Source organism: Sipha flava, unplaced genomic scaffold, assembly GCF_003268045.1.
Source record: "Sipha flava isolate LNK unplaced genomic scaffold, YSA_version1 104_pilon_pilon, whole genome shotgun sequence".
Taxonomy (NCBI): Eukaryota; Metazoa; Arthropoda; class Insecta; order Hemiptera; family Aphididae; genus Sipha; species Sipha flava.
In genome coordinates this window covers 1,788,552-1,812,379 of record NW_020271718.1, presented here as the reverse complement: position 1 = coordinate 1,812,379, position 23,828 = coordinate 1,788,552, and the positions used below count along the sequence as shown (strand labels likewise).

The window sequence follows — 23,828 nt, the reverse complement described above, 5'->3', positions numbered from 1 at the left end:
CCAATGACGCAACGCGTGATTGTGATAAGTCACATGTACGTGCAAGCAAGTTTATTAGCTAGATTGTATTCGCACAAGTCGGTCGTTCATTTGCGCGTGACTTTAATTGCTTATGAGCAGCGAGTAAATTCGCCTAATGTAAACGAGGTTTTAGAGACGTGTAGGAACTTAAAAAACCTTCTTAGAAATATTTTATTTATAATGGACTATTGTTAGTATTTGAGCGGTCAATAAAACAAAATTGTGAAGTTTAAATTACCTTTTTATAAAATGTTGTGTTTTTTAACGTTTTTTTTTTTTTGCTATTTATTTATGTTTAGTATATTAAAATACGTAAAATTGTGAGGTTATAATGAAATATTATACAATTAAGTTTGTTGATTTGAGTTATTGAATTTATAACATTTATCATTTATTTCGATATAATTAAATTAATTGATTTGTCACGACTTCGTCCGTGATCGGTTTTTTATTTTGCCTTTGGACGATGATTTGTAGAATTCTTTAATGTGATTCACAAGTAAATATAAAAAATGGTAAAATTATATTTTTATTAAAAAATTAATACAGATACAAAAAGAATATTAATTAATCTGTTGATACCAAAGATATAATAGAAATTTTATAAAACTTCTGAGTATATAACGTTTTTTGTTCTATCTCATATTGAAATCAAAATCATTAGATGATTTGGGTCTTCATTTCGAGAAAATCCCACGTATAATTGTCCATGTGAAAATCATAACCTGAACGAAGATTTACTCCTACGTACCTAAATGTTTGATCTTGAGTTTTGTTAATCGTAATTGCAAAAAAAAAAAAATTAACAAGTAATTGAAGCCGTTTGAATAAAAACGGCAAGTACAAGGTTTTGTAATAATGTAGGCGATTTAGACTTGTTTCTCTAACCATGAATATTCAAGAGTAAAATTGCACGCAGAAAACAGTTTTTGTTCGATTTTGGTTATTTTACTGTACAATATTAATGTGATAACCATCTTCACTTCTAATATACATTAACGGATATAGCAGTGATGTTTTATGTAGATTATAAGATCTATTCAATTTGGAAACTCGATGCAAATGTCCACCCCGACCGTGCAGAACTATGTCTCTGGGACCTTTATCTTTATTAACTAATAATACAGCTACTTCATCGGTTGTAGGTGCATTATATTGACCACTGTGTTCTTCTTGAGAAATTCGATCAGCGTGAATAATTAACTTAAAGTTTTGCAACTCAATAAAGGAACTTGACTCTAGATTAGATCTGAAACAAATGATCTATGAAAAACTGTTTGCAATGATTCAATGACACCTCTTTTTAAATTTGGAATCTTACTTGTTCTATTAGATATTTGATCCGACTCTGATATAAAATATATTTGTAAAAATTTAGCATAATTTCCAATTTCGGGTAATAAACTACCTATCAAATGGTGCACTTGACCCTGAATTTTAAAAGTGGGTATGAAGTTCCCTTCAGATATTTCGTTTGCTTCAAATAATGTCTTTTGAAACAGAGTATACATTCGAGTAGCATTTTACAAACAAAAGTGGTACTAAAACCTTTAGCAGACTATCAGGTAAACAGTAAAAAATTTCAACCAAATCGGTTCAGTAGTTTTTTTGGTTAGCGGAGTCGTAGAAAACCCCTTACAATTTTATATAGTAAGTAGAGAATTTGTTGGCTACATAAAAAAAAAAAGCCAGTTCTATTAACGAACAACGTAATCAGTTACTAGTTTAGTGATCGTAAATGTGCACGTAAATATTTGACAGATTTTGACGACATAGGTACTTATCTATGTTTTTATGGTAATACTTTAATCTGTGAAATATTTTGGGCCATTCATAGTAATTGTTTATGGAATATCTAAACGTGCGATAGTTAATATTTATTAAGATTTGAGCTGTTATTGAATAAATTTAAAAAAAACTCTTACCATTTTCTTGCCACGACTCAGCTGTTATAAAAAAATATTTGTATTAAAATGAATCTAGAAAATTTCAGTGATCTATAGTCCACGGTTATTGTGATCATTTTAACGGAGATAAAAATACTTTGGAAGGAGTTGTTTAATGTTTAGAAATCTATTACAATTCTGAGTATTTCTTTCAATTTTTTTGTTTGTCAAATTTCATCAAAAAATATAAGAGCGTTAAACTTTTTACTGTGGATAATAATTTATTAATTATTTACTATTATTTGCACCCATAATTTGACATGAAAAAAAAGTTCACTTGAAATAAAATTTAGTTGGTACAATCACACGATAAAATAAAATATTTTTTAATAACTTTTTTTTAACCATGTAATAGGCGTATACAGAATCAATTTTGTTTACATATTAAAGTGCTTCCTCCATTGTTTATATTCTTATTTCAAGTACAATGTCAATACTAGATATATTATAGAACCATGTCTTAGAGCGTTATTGATTCGACTATTTTATTTTTCTTTATTACTATTATAGTATTAATATAATATTTCTTAAAATTAAATTTATTAAATTGATTTAAGATATATTAAAATAAGAAATAAAATGTTTTTTTTGTTTAGTACAACTTTCGTTCCATGAATGTTAAATAGAATCCGATAGGATTATACTGTGGCTTTTTAAAATACTTGTTTTATTATTTTTTTCCAATTAAAGAATCTATATCGTTTTCGAGCAATAATTACTTTGATTATTGAATTTCACTGTGGAGCTTACCTGAGTATTATTTAAGTTATGTTTTCTTCGTCAACAAATTTAAAATTTAATCAATACCGAGACAAGTATAAAATGTTAGAAATTCAAAGAATTTCTTTAGATAATAATTCTCAAATTCTCAATAATTTTAAAAATATAATATTATTAGAGTGAACTTTACTACATAACTACCTACGTAAAATTACAAAAATAATCGCTATCGATGGGTTTCCAATAAAAAAAATTGGACTCTTAACAGAACACTTTGAGTGATGTTTTGCAGGCGTCCTTGATCGATCAACAGAAACGGATCGTACACGCCATCGTCGGGCACTTGTCATTGTCCGGTAGCGAATGAAGTATCACGGCGGGTTCTTCGGTCCACACGCACACTTTCTATAATTATAAAACATTTTTAAAACGATGCGCATTCTACTGTCGATGGGGTACGTAACTCTGTCGTCAGTTTGGAATCTCGCCTCGTGTCGTCGTGTCGCGGTCCGCGCTCGAGCTTAATTGTACTGTAAACACCTGATCGCGATTGTATAGTTACCGCGTGCGATGGCGCAGTCTAGCCGGTCACTACAGACTTCCGAATAATGATTTTAACGTTTCCTCACCAATCGATATTCCCGACGACAACCGTTTTCTGGTCGAAATAATTTTTAGAAATCGAATGAACTAAAGTCCGACCGTTTTTTGAATAATTGGCTTCCAAAGTCTTAATCATTATTGCATATGGCGGTAAGAAAACCTTATTATATGAGATAAATAGATATGAATGAATACCTTTCTCAATACAATGAGAAACTAGATTTCTCGAATTTAAAAGTTAATTAAGGTTACGGTTACTTTGGATGCGAGTTCTGACAAAAATGTATTCTGACGAGTTTTGACGGATTCGTCAGAACAAACGCCTGTTTTACATTGACTGCGACGAATACATCAGAACATACACGACTTCGTCAGAAACAGTTGATCGTTCAAATAAGTTTGATTTTTTCGTGCGACCTGTATCTGTATTCGATGTTTTCGTGTGTTGAATTTCGAGTGATTTGATTAATTAATTTGGCTAATTTGATCAATGATTATGATCAATTGATCATTCTTGTGTACGATAACAGGATTTTTTAGGATATGAGTGACAAAAATTACCATAACAAAGATATTTCTCGTCAAAAGTGGGAAAAAGTCTCTATAAAACTCGATCCCAGCATTTAGTAAAACACTAACTGTTGTAAATTAGCAACACTAACTTTTCCGGAATTTCCCTCAATTTTTGAAATAATATTTGAAACCCTCATTTGTCGTCTATTCTCGAAAATAATTGGTTAACAAGTTCTGTTTTCCAACATTTAACAGTGGTAACCTCATTAACGAAATTTCAAGAAAAATCGATTTCGTCCATATTTGCTGGACAGCAGATACGTACTCACTATTAGAATATCAAAAATGCGCACAGTATAACCGCCTTGATCTGACGAGAATTTCGGACGTACTCGCTAGAAAACATTTTCGTCATAACACACATTAATTCGATGTTCCGCACTCGTGATGTTTGCATTATCATTATTATTATTTTATTAAAAATCAAACCAAATATTTTATTGTTTTTGTTGTGAAAAGTGTTAATACAATTTCCTAAGTACTTTTTAACAAAAATATCACAATCTGACTGGTGTCCAAAAACCCTAGACAAGATTTTTGTAAGCATTTAAATTATTAAAACCCATGTTGGTACGTAAGACATATATCTTACAATCTGTGTTCAGTTACGTAACAACACCTTATTAAAATGAATACTAAATCAACTAAAATTATCTCTCCGATTAAATTTATAAGCTAAAACACCGTACAAAAAAAAAAAAAAATTAATAATAGCTAGTCGAGTGAACCTGATATGAATGATGTTTTCAATTACGACTGGACTGAGGTTGTTCCTTCCAAATCTCATAAACGTTTAAATTCCAATAAAAAAAAAAAACGTTATCAAAAGCAACTAAAACCATAACTAACACGCAATCTTCCATTCGTAATTTATTCAGTATTCTATCACAAAACGAAGACACGGAAATGGAAACTAATGAAGTAAACGAAATCGTCAAAAATTACCTCCACTAATATTTATTAGAACAAAAATCCAAAATTATCAAGAATTTTGTGAGAAAATAAAAAATATAAAACAACCGGTAGACGATTTAACTTGCAAAAGCTCTAACGATTCATTTTTTCATAACCTCGCTACTAAACCACTTAAATAATAATTTAAAAAAACCTTGAAGAACTCTCCAGTGACCACTCCTCAATTCTACTTTATTTAGGTTGTAAATCAGAAAACATTAACAATACTCTACACTTTGGACAGATTAATTTTAATATATTTCAAAAAAATTAGACGAACTTATTTCATTGAAAGTTCGATTAAAATTTCAAGAGGTTATAGAAAGCGCTTTATGAATTATATAGCAATAACGAACTAAACCTACTCACCACAAATTATAAATATACCAATAAAACCACACCAATATATTTATTTACCGCAGAATTTAAAAGAATTAATTAACAAAAAACGTCAAGCAAGAAAAATAATAATAAAAAAAAATAAATAATTTGGCAACAAACCCATTACTCAGACCATAAACACGAATTTAACAAAATTACAAATAAATTAAAAAAAAGAACTACAAACCAAATGCCAATCAATTACATTCATCACTTACACCAGTCGATGGTTCCTTATGGAAAACAATAAAAAACAAAACCAAAATAAAAGACATAGTTTCCTTTTTAATAAACCCTAACATCCTTTTAGCCATAACCGATAATGAAAAAGCAAATTGATTCAGTAACCACATATTCAAAATCTTCCAATCACATTCAGATATAAGCGCTAACATAAAAACACACATAGAAAATTTTCAAACTTTTTCGACAGTCTGCTACCTATGTCACTACCAGCAAAACCAAATACACCACAAGAAATAAAATAAAATATTACAAAACTATGCAACAACAAATCTCCAGGGTACGATATAATTAATAACAAAATACTCAAAAAAATAACAAACAAACCATCCTTCTTCTAACTCACATATGCAATGCAATGCTCATGTTAGAGCATTAGTTAGTCATATATTTCCCTAGTAGGTATGGAAATTCTCAACAATAATATTAATTCCCAAGCCAGAAAAACCAAAGCATTTAGTAACTTCATACCGTCCTATAAGTTTACTACCGCTGTTAGGCCTAACACACACGGACCACTTTTGTGCGTTTTTTTTGTGGTTGACGTGTGGTTGTGCGGTCGCTGGAACAACCACTTTTGAACCACTTTTTTGTGGTCGTTAGAAGTCCGAACCGACGTTAATATAACCACACCACAACCACAAATGTGGCGTACATATTGAACACAAAATACGTGAGCATGTACTACTGAACAACAACTGAACCAACTCAACTACTCGACAAATTTCATAACACTAGTCATAAAATAATATTGATAATAATATATGTATAGATTATACAGATACCTATCAATGATAGTTCTATAAATATAAAATAATAATGATTAATAATTATTAGTGCAGGTGACAAGTGGTCGGAAAGTGGTTGATGTGTCGTAACAAGTGTGTTACGCTCAACCACCGACGGACCACTATTTTTTGGGTGATACATGCGACACGATGAGACTGCCGTCGGAAAGTGGTCCGAAAGTGGTCCGTCTGTGTTCGACTGTGTTTTTCATATTAACTTACACGTAATTAATATATCACCCACGAACGACCACCGTTTTGTGGTTGTGGTGTGGTTTTAAAATGGCCCGTGTGTGTTTAGCCTTAGTGTAACGTTTCGAAAAATTACTTCTTATATGAATAACCCCTATTATCAATGAAAAAAATATAATTTCAATTAATCTATTTGGATTCCGATCATATCATTCAATAGTTCACCAAATTCATAGAATCACCAAAAAAATATTGTTTTCATTAAAAAAAAAAGAACATTATATAGGTGTATTCCTAGATATCGCGCAGGCATTCGATCATGTCTGGTACGACGGACTGTTATATATGTTATATATATACTTTTTTGTTTTGTTTTACGCGAAGAAAATTATCTGTGATGTAGCGTGTTTACCTATATTTTTTTCGCTAATAAAAATGGATTTAAATTTATTTACGTAACAAATTGTAAAATTATAAGTGTTTTGTGCTTATACTCGAAGGTCTCGATTGAAAACGCGAAAATGAAAATAATACGACTAAAATACGTGAATATACGTATACACGTGAATAATTACATGTACACACACGGAGTTTTCAAGTACACGTTTTTATATTTTCGAACGTTAATTATATGGGAATACTTGAAATCGTGTACTGATGACTAGAGTCTAGTTGATCCGTAAAGAACGATTGAAATAAGTTGTCGAAAAAACGAAAACGGTACATCATAGATAGTGTTCTCGTCTTTTAAAAGAAAGAAAAAAAGAGTCGTAATCGAATGCATTTCGTCCCGTGCAACAACATGCTTTTTCTGCCTAAAAATCGCAAATAAATGATCGACTGGTTCACAGATCCACATCCGCGCACCGTAGCCCACGTCACCGATCGAACATCGATCGAAGCATCAAGGCACCCGCGGGCATATTTTTGAGTACGTCGTGTCGTCCGCGCGCGGCATAGTTGCCGACGATGTGTCGCAGAACAGCGTTCGCGTGGCCAACGGCGTTGCTACTGTTGCTGGGGCTGTCCTTCGCGGCCACGGACGATAAGTGCCCGATGAACCTGAGCCAACCAGCACCGGAAGGCGCTCGCGTTGAAGACGGCCTGCTGCACGCCGGGCAACCGGAACGGACGTACGAGCCGTTCCAGTACCGGGCGACGACGGATGGCGACGGATACCGGTTGTGCACGTGCGAACTGAAGCAGTGCCTGGTCAAGTGCTGCGAGCCGGGCGAGGCGTTCATCGAGAATAAGTGCACGCCTTTCGACGAACTCCGTGGAGATATCAGGGTATTACGCGCGCACCTTGTCGCGGTGAAACTCGTCCAGGGGTGGGAGGGAGGCAGGGCGCATCGTGCATAAACGTGAACACGTTGATCTCTAAATAACGCTTTAACTATTTAAATTAAGTGCGTAGGCATATCTTCTCAGAGTTGTGTTGTAAACGGGGCCCTACGGTTTACGTCTAAGAGTAAGCGGCACGTATTTTGACCGATGTTGATCAGGTTAAATGTAATTTACCTATTCAAAAATATTTGGTAAAAAATGAATAACATTTGGTGTAGCAAAAATAAGATTCAATTTTCTAAATTTTCGTCCAAAAACTAATTATGATAATATAACAGCTATAGTTGACTACCAAAGTACAAACCATAAGTAATCGAAGCTATTTGAGAAAAATATCCGAGATTCAAAGAAAACATATTCATTGGTACTAATACACGACAATATTAAATGTTATGTTTATTTAATAATTTATACATTATAATCTATTAAATATACCTATACGTTTTGTTAAGATAGGGCCCAAAAGTATTGAAGGCACCCCTGAATCACAGGTTTGCGTACACCCAAAATGCGAGCTACTAGGAAATCCGTTAATGATAATACTAGCCTCTATCCTACATTTTCAAAATGTTATTCTTTTTTTTTTTTTAAGCCAGGAATGTTGAGTACTCCCTCTTGCACCCCCTTGCGGCGCTTATGGTCCTGTGTGTTAACAGTACGCATATTGGTAGTACATAATAATGAGGGCTTAACATCATCCAATTGTCATCATTACTTCAGCCAGTCGCGTGGTGGAGCTATATATATATATATATATATATTCGGCAACGATATGTTGCGGATTTAACAAGATCAACAGTTTCATAATAATATATATTATAATAAAAACATATATTACAAAAAAGTATGTAAAATTAAAATTATTTTCAAAATAAATTATTTTCTAAGATCATACAAAAAAAGGTTCTTCGATCCAATTTAAGTTATAGCTAGGTGTTTTTGGTTTCATGTTAATTGGGTAACACTACGCGTTGCAGAGGTCTTATACTAAGTGATATATATTTTATTTATGTTGTCGTTTTGACGATAGAAAGAAAATAAAACTGTTAGTAGAGTTTAAATAATCAATTTATTATAATGGTGAAAATGTGAAGAAAAAAATAGTTAGAGAACTGTGGATCAGCCTATTTCAAGAGGCCATTTTTTAGAACTGAAAGTGGATTATAAATGTATTCCTCGAAACAAAAAAAACAATATGATCATATAATATTTGTTTTTTTAGTTTATTCATAATTATAATTGTAAACATTTATCTTATTTTATGGAATCCGTCATGAGATCTGGCATAAAGATATTTTATTTTACTATATAATTCTATATAATCAAACCAGCAGTATCATTTGGGGGGAGGGTCGAAACTGAATTTGTCAGTTTAGTTTTAACTTCAATTTATAGTCAACACACTTAAAAAAAGAGGCCAATTTTGTCAAATAACAAATACATATCATTACCTATATATATTTATAATATCATTTAACAAATATTAATTGTGGATCAGCTGAACTCCTGAACCACTCCGAAATCCACCTCCGGACTAAAGCAACCACGCTAACATGAAAAATTATAGTAATAATCTTACAGAATTAAATTAAAATTATATTATTCTTATCTTAATCATGAAATATTGTTAACGCGATTTAGTAGAACTAGTTATAACCACTATACTTTTATACATTTTTGTTCTTTTGATCAAAATCGAACAAATATAAATACTTTGAACAATAATCTTTTATGTAACAATATTATCGAATTATCATTGTATTATTAACGGTCACATACACGAACACAATGATAATTCAATAATATTGACTTTGGAAAAATATAAAAACAAAAATAAATTAATATTTGTTGTAGAGTTCGAGCGTATTGATAAAAAAATGTTTTAAGTAGGTATTTATTGAATCTCACTCCAATATTATGTTGTTTATGGACTTATTGTAAATTTTTTTTCCAGAGGCCCAATCATGAGCTAAACCGAAACTGAGTACATACCTATTTACGTTGGCATTCGCACAGAATCATACAATTAATTTAAATACAATTTAAATATGATTTATTACTGCTTTTAAATGTATATAAATAAATATGACCAGTAGAACTAAGAGCAAGTGGTTTATTTGTATTGATTCATCAAAACTATAAAAAAATTGACAATTATAATATTATATAATAATGCAATAATTTTCAAACTGTTCACCATTTTATTTTACCCCTCTTGATTCTTTAATTGTAGGTTCATACATAGTTCATAATTTGAATCTTTCAGAATGTTTTTTTATAAACATGAGCGATATAAAAAATAAATGTTACCTTATTTCTATTAATTTAAGTAAAGCTTTTGTAATTAGATTGACAACATTCATTTTTTAAAAATATTTTAAAAGATGTATAAAACTATTATATTATATTATATTTGAAAATATGTACAAAATAAAGTTTTAAATCTAGAACGAAAAATTGTAAAAATGTGCTTTGTTTTACTATTACAGACTACAGTACTACAAATTAATACGTGTTTGTGGTCAATAAAAATTATAAATTATATAATTAAGTTATTATTTATTCCTCAACAACCTATTTTTTCGATATTACCTATTATTGAATAACGATTTATCTTTAATACAAAAATAAATGTACCTATATTAAACAACATTGAATATAATAATTAATATATCAGGTATTTCAAATGCCTATTTTCTCGTTTTCTAGTAAATAGTTAGTAGTAGTTAAGTAGATTAGGCGTCCCCCATTAATACGTTAGGACACATTAGGTAGGTAAGATCGAATCCCGGCGACAGACTACATTAGTGCGATAAAAGTTTTCTTTTTATTTAATTTTATAGTAGATTTAGCTCTTTAAATATCATATTACAATGTTGTAGTAATATCGCTTTGAAATTACATTCCTTCTCATGTTATTTTTGGTAATATTACTTTGATGTTATTTTAAAACATCTCTACCATATTGCCTGAATGACAGCGATTATGAGCATTAGCAATCACATACATATTTCAACCGTGTTAATACAACTTAAAATGTGATGTTACATGTTCCTATGGAACATCGCTTGAGTATCTACGGAATATGACATTGCGCAATGGGATCTCTACCAAAGCAGAAACCAGTATGACTGGCGAATTACTGTTAATCACGGACACACAGCACATAACGATAATATTTATTTATAAATTATAAACATGAATTTTTTTTTAAAAACATTTTTAGCGTTATTATTTAAGGTGAATACATTTGACACAACGTAAATTTTTACTAGTGTAGACGCGGCTTATTAAACATTTTATCATTTTAATAATCATAACACGTCATAACATCAATAATTTTGTTTAGATAGTTTAGGTTTACAATGGTCATTATCATGTCTTCTATATGCGTGGCTAACATTGTAGAATTCTTAATAGTTCTGATTTACAACAATTGATATTTGACTTTCCATCGATCATCATGCATTCATTATACGCTCATTTCACATTCATGCGTTATGCATACGTAATAGTAATATACTCGTATATGAGTAGGAGTGTATCAACTAAATATTTATGTTAATCAGTGATAGATGTAAACATTTTAATATTCAGACTTTTATGTTTACCAAACTATTTTTTCTTCTCATTTTCACCATTATAAATAATAAATTGTTTATTAAAACTCTACTAACAGTTTTATTTTCTTTCTATCGTCAAAACGACTAGAAAAAAAGTCTTCTTTTGGAGAAAATGAAACTTGAAATTATGTGGTATATTGACACAAAATGAAAAATAAACAATTTGCATTAACTGCTCGCGTCAATGTTTTGAGACCTCTTCGAGTAACCTAACTTTCGCGTACGTCAAAAATTGGCATAGGAACTGTTCACATTAATTACACTAGTAATTACAATGGTAAAGTGGTTTTTTTTTTAAACTGCTATGCCCTTTAAAAGCAAAATATTTTTCAACCACCATTAAAAAAAAAAAATAAAAAATATGCTGAGCTTGAAAACAATATACAGAATAATAATAATAATAATAAAATTCAACAATATACAAAATAATCACAGATAATCAAATGCATGTTGACCTGGCTAATAGGCAGGGGCGGATTTGCAATTATTTTTGGCCCAGGAAATATGAAACAAACCGACCCATGAACCACAAATTAAACTATTTTACCCCTCCCCCCTCCCAAAAATGTTTTGCATAAATTTCAAAAATTGTTTAGTTTCACTCCTAAATTAGTAAAATTTACAATAACTTTACTATAATTATAGCAATAATAGTTTTGGGTAAGTCACATATATAATCAGTTCCAACTTGAACTTGAATTTTGATCTTAATGCATCTTTAAATATATATTTATTTTTTTAATGATTTTTATTTATTTTATAAAATAAAACTATTTTTTGGTAATTATATAATAATATAGAGCGGCCCAAAAAGGACCGGTCAATCTGGAAGATTCCTGATTTCCCGATAGGCCAATCCACCCCTGCTAATAGGTATTCAAATTATATTACATTATATTATATTATTTTATAGATAAAAAGATGAAACCAGGCACGTACAAAAAATAAAACTTCGGGGGGGGGGGGTATAAAATATAGCAATACAAACTGTACAGCAATATAATAAAACAATTTATCCTTCCTTACTCATTATTTTTTAATGTGACAACTATTATGCTAAATATCCAAATTTTATGCGTCATTTGTTCAGAAGTATGTATTAAGAAATAATAATAATAATAATAATAATAATAAATAAAACTTAAAATAATAGCATGTGTTATGAATCGAACAGATATTTATTTGATTATTATGCACATAAAATTACATAGGTATATTATACTATTATGTAGATAGAAGAAAAAAAAATCAAATAATTTATAAAGTTTATATTAAAAAATTAATAACTTAAGTAAAAAATCTCATTTTCGTGGTAATCTAGCAAATCTATCGACATTTTTTTAAATTTAAATCAAAATTTCGTTATTTGTTTAGTAGGGCCAATCCAGTAAGTCTAATTTCTCCCATATTGTTTCGTAAGTATGTTTTAAATCTTCGTAGAGTTGAAAATGACCGTTCAGTAGTAGCAGTTGTAACAGGTAATGTGGCCAAAATAATCAAAAGACTATGAATGTTTGGGAAAAAATTATAAGAAATTGCAGATAAAGTAGTCAACGATGTAGCTGGACGGTCTCTCTCTGATACATTTTTCCATTTAACTAGCCATATTTTAATTTTCGCGTCAAATGTTTCATAATTAGGTAAAATATCTTTATAAAAAAGCACAATCTCTTGAAAATATTTTACATCAGTTGTATTTTTAAGAAAATTTGGAATAAGTGATTGTAATTTAGTCATAACATGATGATGATTAATAAATTTATCTTGCAATTGACAAATAAAATGATCGATAAAAGGTAAAAATATTGATCTTTTATAATATTGTTCCGGAGAATGGGCTGAAATATTGTTACGTGCAGTTTGCAGACCTACAGTTCTTGGTACCGCAATAATTCCTTCCAATTCCTTCAATCTTTTGAATTAGAAAATATTTGTTTAAACTCATCATCGGCATTTTTTCGTATTTCTTTAAATATTTGACAAACATCTGTTACTCGCTCATAACAATATGACAAATCAATATTAACTTTTTGTAGTGCTATAGATAATGGTAAATTAAAGAAAAAAGCTTCTCAATCATATGTAAAGCTATGATAGAAACTGAGTTATTAATAGAATTTGAAAGCTGAAAAGCTGTACGTGATGTTTCTATATTTTAACACTCTTCTAATTTTTTTAAAGCATAATAAATAGCTTTATATAATTCTTTAAATCGAATTAAACTTTCATGTCGATCCACGCATTGCGTTTCACACATTTTTATTAAAGTTTTTTTTTCGACTTTGTGGGATATATTCATTAATACATTCAGTCAGTGTTTTTGTTCTTTGTGATGAAGCTCGGAAAAATGTTATTATTAAAGATACAGTTCCAATACAGTTTAAAAGATACGATTTAACATGAACTTCCTCAGCCAAATTCAAAAGAATGAGAAGCACAATGTACATAAAGCGCATGTGGGACAGCCTCTAAAATATAAAAAAAAAAATTAGAAAACTATATATGTTATTTAGTGTTTATAAATACATACTATATTCATTTAATTTAAAATTTAAAAATTGTAAAAAAGGTCACTCTTTAAATTAATTGCTTCTTATACAATAAAAAAAGAAGAAAATATACAGAACTTAAAAATAATATGATATAAATCAGCGTTTCTCAAACTATGGGTCGCGAGTAAATTTTTGGGGGGTCGCTAGAAGTTTTTTTAATTATACAGATTGTAAGAAACAAGCACATTCATCACATATGCCTAATTATTAATTAAGTATTATATTATATTATATATATTATATTATATTATATTATTATTATTATAAATATATTATTGTAATTATTATTATTATTATTATTATTATTATAAAGTAGTAAATAAGTAATAAAATAGAAAAAATTTGTTTTTTGAAATTATTTTTATTGATTCTGTAAATGTAAAACTATGGTCGTGATAGATTTTTGGAAGAAAATTTGGGTCGCGGTCCTAAAAAGATTGAGAACCACTGATATAAATTATATTTTACTTGTGATATATTGCTGAACGCCTATGAATTGCCCACTCAATGATGCCGCGCCATCATAACCTTTTCCTACAAGAAACTTTTTTCAAGTCCGAATTTCTCTAGCAACTGAAGTATAGAATTAGATAATCCTTTACATATTGTGAACAATTGAAAATTCAAGAAAATCTTCCATAATACAGTTTCACATACCGTCAACATATTGGACACAAAAAGATATTTGTTCTAATCAAGATACGTCTTGTGTTTCGTCTACTAAAATAGAAAAATATTTTGCATATCTGATATTTTTTAATATATTTCCTTGTATTAAATTACCACAAATAGTAACGATTTCATTTTGAACATTAGGACTCGTATAAGATACAAAAGAAGTAGCGTTTTTTAAATGTTTGTCTAAAATAAAATCAGCCAATGATTTAAATCTTAATAAAGATTTAAAATTCCCGTCATTTGTTTCTATATTTTCATCATATATTTTTCCACTGTCATTATTACCCCTTAAAGCAATATTTTGTTTTCCACATAAAATTATTGTTTGAATTATTGGACGAAGAATGGCTCGATTTTCAATAACCTGTTTTTTTCGTGAAGTATCTATCTCATTTGCAATATTACTTTTTTTGTTTTCCATTACTTTAATAAATTCTTCAGAGCAAATGATTGAAAGCTTATGATATTCAGGTGTTGAATGGTGATTAAAACATTTAATGGCATCCTTCCATTTTGTAAAAGGTTTTATAATCAAAGCACCTAATTTTTTATGGGTCCCTTCACCAACAGTGTTATTGGCAAATATTACACAGTATTTACACAAGGCACCTTGCACTTTTTGGGAGTAAACAATCTAAGGAAAACGATTTAACCAATTTATTTAAAATTTCAGCAGCCTTTGTTCTTCAATGGGGAATTGGTAATTTTTGGGTGGTATCCATGTATTTTTTAATAAATCATATTTTTTTGCATCATTTATATTATTAGAAGTTGATAAAAATAATCCAATATCTTGAGAATAATTTTTTAACAATTCATTGTCTATATTTGTATCAAGTTGGGTCTGCAAAGCATCAACTTCGTTACATCAACTTCGGTTGCGATATTTTAAATATAACTCGATTTACTTTCAGTTTCTTCGTTGTTTTTAATTTTTTTTACACCAAAATTGAATAATGATGGTTGATCACTATTTCTTTTCATTATAAAAAAAAAAAATAAGTCAAATGTGTAATAATTAATAAATTTAGTTATTTAATCACTTTTCATAAAATACAACTCTCAAAAATAACCATCACACTATTGTACTCACAGATTATAACTGTTCAAATACCGAACACAGACTAAAACTGAACGATCGTTTATCATAGATATCATTTGAATAGGAATTTTTGGTGACCGATCGAGTACGGAAAATAAGATTATTGACAAAATGTGAGTTTACTAGGTACATTATATATATCGTAATGATACGGTTCTCACATGTGCGTATTTCTCAGTAATCACCTCAAATATCATTTGATCAATATTGAGTATCAATATTTAACCTAATCTAACCGGCTATGACCTATCAAGAGAACTCTGGTCAACGTTAAACCGAGTTAGAACCGAACAGGGCAAATGTGGCTACAATTTACATAGATGGGGTATGTCAGAGTCACCGTTCTGTGAATGCGGTGAGGAACAGACTGTACGCCACATCGTGGACACGTGCTCAAGAACTAGGTTCGAGGGAGGCATCGAAAAACTCCACAGGGCAGAACCAGAAGCGATCACCTGGATGAAAAACTTAAAATTGCGCCTTTAGATCAAGATATACTGAACTCGTCACTGTCACATCCAGTAATCGTAGTTCGACCACCTTGTTCATTGTCTCATCTTGTATTTATTAATTTTCTAAACTTGTGCAATTACTCATTCATTTCTATTTTTACCTAATTTTACCTAATTTTACCTATGTTATTGTGTTATTAATCTATTTCATTTATTCCATATACTTTTACTTTTAGTTACCTATTTATATACTTATATGCTATTAGCCGAAATTACGTCATAAGCAATAATAATAATAATAATCACCTCAATCATTCAACCATAATATAATATATAAACTTGTATTTCATACCCGACTAATAAACAAAGAAAACATTCAACAGCAAGTAATAAAAATATTTTATAATAATAGGTGTATAATTTGACTTAATTTTCAAAGAAATTATTTCGGGGGGGGACCCCCCTGTATACATGCCTGGAAGAAACTACATTGTTTGAAAAAAATTACCTATAAGTCATGGCGTGAAGCTCAGTATAATAGCTGTGTAGCTGTATTTCAGTTTTTATTTTTCTTTAGTTTTAATGTATATATATTATTTTTTGAGATTAAAACCACTCTACCACCCTAGATTTGATCAGCGCCTCTCTACCACCCATAACAAGTTCACCGCTCCTCAGAACTTCTTCATCACCCACGTTTAGAAACATTGCACTTAGTATTGATGCTAATGCCGCGATTAAAAAAAACCACATCTAATTTCCAATATAATGTTATTATTAACGTTATTATAACAAAGCACATCACATATCTTATGAAAACGTGTATTTACAATTATCATCATAAATAATTATTCATACTACATAAGTTATAATAATTATTTTTAACTTCTATAAAAATAAAATATTTCTTAAATTAATAAGTACTCGTGTTTTAGGTACCTAAAGGAATAATTGGAAACAAGACAGCTGAAGCGTCCGAAGCACATGATATAAACCAATTCCACATGCTTTATCAAATGCCACAATGCGATCAAATGTATTCTTTATTTCCATATCATGAAAATGATGATAGTTTCGAAATATCCCTAAACGGGCAGTTATTGCAAGAGGCAAATATTGATACATATGACCATTTTTGTTTCGAATTAATGCAGTTTGACTCAGGTTTTCAGTATGTAGCCATTGTGTGTTCACCTAATAACAACAATTCGAGTAATGGTTTAAAACCAATTATTAATGGTGCATTGATAATATCAATACCATTTTTGTTTATGACGTTACTCGTGTATGCATTTACCAAGAAATTACGAGATCTGCATGGAAAATGTATCATAGGTCATGTATTATCACTTTTAATAGCTTACATCAGCATAATAATTGGCAAACTGAAAACCATAGGAATTGATGACAAAGTTTGCGTTATTATAGGCAAGTAACTATAAATGTATTTTTTCAGAATTCACAAGAGATTTCGATGTTAATAATGTTGTAAGAGTATGTTATAAACAAATTATAATATTAACTAACGGAATTCCTAAATAAAAAACATTTTAACGATAAAATATATTTTTGAATATATCGATTTCCTAAGACTTCCATCACACTTTTTACAGAAATTAAACTATATCTTTAAACATTATTATGTATTGAGTGTATCTGGTCAAAAATATTATTTAACCTGAAATTTAGATTGGACATGATGTTAAACATTAACATTACGAATACTATCAAAATACCAATATTTCCTAGTGATTATGTAATGATGATTATTATACATCTATTTAAGGAAATTAATTAATGGATAAAACTACTTTTTTTATATGAACTATAGTTAACACTTATGTGAATCAGAAAAAATTACTTTATACAATTTATTTAAAGATATACAATATATTATGTATATATCACTATAAAGTTCAACAATAAAATAAACTATTTTATACATTGATATGAATTTTAGTAATATGTGATTAAGAAATTCTATGAAATGTTAAAATTACTTTTAGCTTTAAGCTATGTGAAATTAAATAAAATTATTTTTTGTTTCAGCTTACATTACTCAATTCTTTACTTTAGCAAGTTTTTTCTGGTTAAATTTAATGTGTTTTGATTTATGGTATATTTTTAGGTAGGTACAAACAATTAACTTTGGTACATAAAATAATTTAAGTACTGAATACTTTTGCTCTTCGTAAAAGATTAATGTTGGTTAAACATTACAAAACTTATTAAAGATCAGATTTACAATTTTAACATTTTTTTTACGCAAATACACAGGTTAAAATAAAACATTTTACACTATATAATATTTAAAAAAAAGGTTTGTAATGCTTGTTATTTGTTTATTTGGATATTGTTGAAAAATATAAAAGGATAAAACAGTGACAATTCTAACTATTTTTATCTGTTTTATAAGTCAATTAGTAAAAGATTATGCCTTAAATTTGATTAATTTATTTATAAATAAATATTAGTGCATGTATTACAAATATTATTTATAGTTATATTTTCGTGGAAAAAAAGGAAACAAAATAATATTTTTAATGAGCCTGGGCAAATTGTTTAGAATTTTAGTATTTTTATTGCACTGTAACTTATTAGAGTTAAAGTAGTGTTATTTATTAAATAAGTGTGTTCTTCAAATGTTTAAAATAATTATATGTATTTTCAACAGGTACGGCAAAAAATTAAAAAATGAACCAAAAATGATAAAAATATACTGCCTATATGCATGGGGATGTTCCAGTTTAATTTCAATAGTTACATATGTAGCAGATAAATGGCCTAAATTGATGACATTTTTACCTACTCCTAAAATTGGAGGGTTCAATTGTGGAATTAGTGATTGTGAGAATTAACATTAATAGCAGTTATTTGTTTAATGTTAATAAAATATTCAATTTTTTTGTACAGTCAAATAAAATATGATAGAATATTAACAATATTTTACAGCTTTGAATATTCTAGAATATTCAAATTTATTTTGATTATTTAGGTTAGCGTAATTGAGAAAAGTAGCAATGTGATGTTAAATATTTATGAGCTAAATAGAATCATTGGGGGTTTTATAAAAAAACTTTTTACAACCATTTTAAACTTTTAAAATATTATTTGTAAAATTCAATCACGAGCTTAATAATAAAATCACGTATTTTAATTGCAGTTCAAAACTCATTTAAAAATATTTTTTTCAAGAGGCATGTTTATGGGTGTGTCCTATATAGCCATATCTGATAAATAATCACCTCACAGATTTTTCAGATAATAATTGGATTGGAATTATTGGTTATTAATCGGATAAGAAAAATGCAATTTATTCGTTTTCCAATAGTTTGATTATTTTTAAATATCTTGTCAATTACATCGTAATCATCGTATGTAGTGCAATTCATTATAGGATTTGTCGTATTACGTGAGACAGTGGGACACGATGTTATCGTTAAGTATTACTACTTAAATTGTTTTACATATTTGTGTTATCAGGAAATTGTTCAGAACAGAATGACAATTTTATTCTGCTTATTTTGTAATTTTTAGTACTATTTATAGCGCTTATTTTGGTGTTTCACAGGCCTGTAAGCTTAAAGCAGAGGTCTTCAACCCGCGGCCCGCCTTGCCATAATATGCGGTCCGCGATCACATTTTAAATATTTTCACGTTAAAAATAAAGTAAAAAAAATTGTAATTAAAAAATAATGTTCATCTATTTATGTTTTAATAATAATAATTTGTAATTTTAAATATATCCAATTAATTTTAAAATTGTAAGAATAAAACTGAATTTTTTTATAAAATACATGTTTTTACATACGAATGCCCGCAATGTTTAAAAAAAATAATATGTGGCCCGCAGCATAAAAAGGTTGAAGACCCCTGGCTTAAAGTATAAATTCCAGCATATATAATTGGTTTTGTGAATCATTACATTTTAGTTAGGAATAAAATTGATAATTATAAATGTTGACATTTTCGTATAAAATTCAAAAATATTTCGTTTAGAAACGTTTTTCGAATGAAATTTTTTTTACTTTATTCAATCAAATATAATTTTTATATTAAATATTATAATGATAGAATATTTCCATGGTGTTTATTACATTACATTTACCTGTTTCTTGGCTATTTCTTACCAATCATAATACTTTTGCGTTATAGATTTGTCAGAATAATTTATTTTTATCAAATTCTCTTGAATATTTATTATACGTTTTTTATTTTACTGTAGCACTTCATACATCAGTACACTATATTGTAAATTCTCGACTAAACCTTTCTTATCTATTCAATTGGTCCTGGTCAGTGTTGGGCGTAATCATAGGCGTGCGCACGAGGCGAGCCGGGCGAGACCCAGCTCGACTAGAATTTGTTTGGGGTATAGTAAAATTTAAAGTATCCATACTAAAATATCTATATATATTTTAATATATTCGTGGAAATCAATAAATTGTATTTATATTATTTGATTTTAAAGAATTTAAAGTTTTACTTTTAACTTCAAAAATATATGTCTAAAAATTAGCAATATAATACTTGATTCTGTGTATAGATATAAATACTACATTGTTTTTAATTTACAACAGAATCTACTATATTGAAGTATTAGAAAAAATTAGGAGCACTGTCTAAAAATTAAGGCACTAAGTGTATCCAGGCTCGATCGGAAGTTGAAGTCTGCGCACGCCTATAAGCGTAATCGATTAATTTACGATTAAATTCTATAATTATTCGTTTAATCATTTTTTAAAGTAATAAGTAATTATACACTTGTCTAATCATTAACGCCAAAAATATCGCATAACTACAATCTTGTATTAGATTATCTTTATATATATATATATATATAAAAAACAGGCCTTTTTTACGTTCCAATTCTGTGACTACACCATTTAACATTTTTCTAACTCTTTTTTTCATAGAGTTATTCCAAATACTTTTTTGAGTGTTACCACATCGCCCGATTTTTTATATTATCTGTCGGAGGGGAAGGAGAGAGGGAATTGGAAAAATGTTGAATAATGTCGCCATAAAATCGGAATAATACAATCATTCTCCTTCCAAAACCAAAAAAAATAAAAATCAGGGGACGTGGTGACATGCAAGCGAGTATTTAGCACAACCCTGCAAAAACGAAAATCAGAAAAATGTTAAATAATGTCATAAAAAATTAGAACACAAAAAAGTCCTGTTATTTTATATATATATATATATATATATATATATAAGGATAAGGATTACAGAATCATTTTTAATAATAATATTTGTATAGGATCATTAGAATCATTTGTAAATATTATTATTATTTTTATTACTTATAATTCCTACTAATTCTAAATCCCTTTCCTTAAAGGGGTAATCTCCACTCATCCAACCTATTATTAACTTCTTCCAGATTTTCTTCTACCAAAACTATATCATCAGCAAACATCATACACTATGATATATTAAGCTGTATTACTTTTACTCCTACATTAAAATCTTCTGTTACAACCACATAAACACTCTTGATAACAGTCCTTGATCCTTCATAAATATCTTGAATGAAATTTATATACATTTTTGAGACTTTTTTCTCTCATTAATGTCCACTTTAAAATAAAACTATTGTGATTATTGATTACATTAATTTATCTTATGATTAAGAACTAAAATTTGTAATTGTAATCTTTAGTCATTAATCATATTACGATTTGCCTAACACTGATCCTAGTAATGTAGGAACAAAATTACCCTCAAGTTTCAAAAATTATTTATTAAATTATTAACGCGTGGATTTATCTGAACGACGTCTATTCAACTTGCACTATTAATTTTGTATGATTAAAGACTTTTAGTATTATTATCTAATTAAAAATTATTTTTTAAGAATTTTGAAATGTATGACAACTATTATTATTCAGGCAGTAAAAATAATTTAATCAAAATATTTATATTTAGCAGAGAAAGCGGTGGATATGTATTTCTACGGACCGATTGGTGTTATTTTATTTGTTAATGCATTAGTATTCATACATATTGCATTACACATTGCATTGTACATGGGGAAGAGACCAGAATCCTATAGAAATCTTACTAATTATAAAAAGAAGTATGTACCTACCTATAATGAACATTAATTATAAAATAAATATAATAACAATCTCTGTATAAAATGTACGTGGATGAAACGTCATTAGTTTTGGAAGTTAAAAAACGTGTTGAACAAAAATGTTGGATAAGAATTTAATAATGAACTTAGTATTATTGTTAAATTTAAACTATATACTAATATACTTATTAACTATTTAATTAAAAATTGTTTTCGAACTCTATTTTTAATTTTGAAATATTACAGAATGATTTTGTGCTTGGAATTATTTACTGTGATGGGACTGAATTGGACAGCAGAAATTATATCTTGGAAATTTCCAGATAAGCTGCAAAGTGTATGGTTCATCACGGATGTTGGGAATGCATTGCAAGGAGTGCTCATTTTTGTAATCTTCGTTTGCAGAAAACGTGTTTTAAAAATGTTTAACCTACAATGTTGTCCGAGATTAAGACTTTTTGAATCATCTAGTCCTGCTCCAAGACAACCTAATCCCGTTAACGACGTAACATCAAATCCCACTGTTATTTGTCAATTGTTAGACATTAATCCGACTAACGAAAATCAGAAAATAAACCAACAAAACCCGAATAGTCATCTATTGAACAGTTGTAATTCTGAATAAGTGCACAAAATGCTTTATTGAATAGTTATTTAAAATTAGTAGGTATTAATTTTTTATCAACATCAACAATAAACTTTAAACTTCACGAGCAGTTATTTTATTTTTCGGAATGGATTTTATAAGATTTTATAATTTTTTAAATAACAAATACAATATGTGCTTATCAGTCTTATAATACTAATATGCAAATAAGTTCAAAGATTATATTATATATGCTATATTAAATAAAATATAAATTTTTTAGTAAAGATTATTATGAATTCCTACACAGTTTATTATTATAATAATGATTAAAAATAAAGAGTTTCAAAATAATACGTGAGCCTCGGCTTGAGTAGGATTAAAATGTCGATTTCTGAATTAGAAACTGAAGCTGGAACCACCATCTGTACTTGTTTTAATCATCGACGAAACCCCGTAGCCCCAACCACCAAAATAAAAAATAAAATTTATAGAATTAAAAGATATATAGAATTTATAGAAATAATTTTAATATGAATAATTTTAAATAAAAATATAATTTAATTTTTTAAAATAATAATTCTAATAACCATTGGCTACGGTTCCGTTTACCCACTATACGAAATTCATATCTAGGTGACTTGAAGTTATTTGCTTTAGCGTGCATTTTAGATTAATTTAGTTCTAACATAACATTTCAATGATTAAGATTCAATAACAAAACTAAAAGGAAATTCGTACAATTACCCTCTTAAAGTACCAACTAGACAGCATTTCTTGTCAGAAATTTTTTAAAATTTTGAAGTTCAAAGCAATCCTGGTCAAAAGAATGTACATAGACATAAAAAAAAAACACACCGTAATTTCTTGTTTGATTAAAAATCTAAATATAGAGTATTATTATCATTATAATATAGTACTTACAATTATTAAATATTAATTATACGTACTTAATGTATTATAATATAATTAAGAAACAAAT

General features: G+C 28.6%; 1 protein-coding gene across 1 annotated transcript; it reads left to right on the top strand.

Annotated features, from left to right (window-relative positions):
- The first annotated feature begins 3,102 nt into the window (after nucleotides 1–3,102).
- On the top strand, nucleotides 3,103–22,970 carry LOC112683425 (G-protein coupled receptor Mth2-like). The gene is made up of 7 exons (XM_025554475.1): nucleotides 3,103–3,440; nucleotides 7,273–7,711; nucleotides 17,111–17,603; nucleotides 18,225–18,303; nucleotides 18,850–19,022; nucleotides 22,110–22,260; nucleotides 22,507–22,970. The coding sequence occupies exons 2-7, from the start codon at nucleotides 7,391–7,393 to the stop codon at nucleotides 22,883–22,885; spliced, it is 1,596 nt and encodes a 531-aa protein (XP_025410260.1). The 5' UTR covers nucleotides 3,103–3,440; nucleotides 7,273–7,390; the 3' UTR covers nucleotides 22,886–22,970.
- Nucleotides 22,971–23,828: the final 858 nt, after the last annotated feature.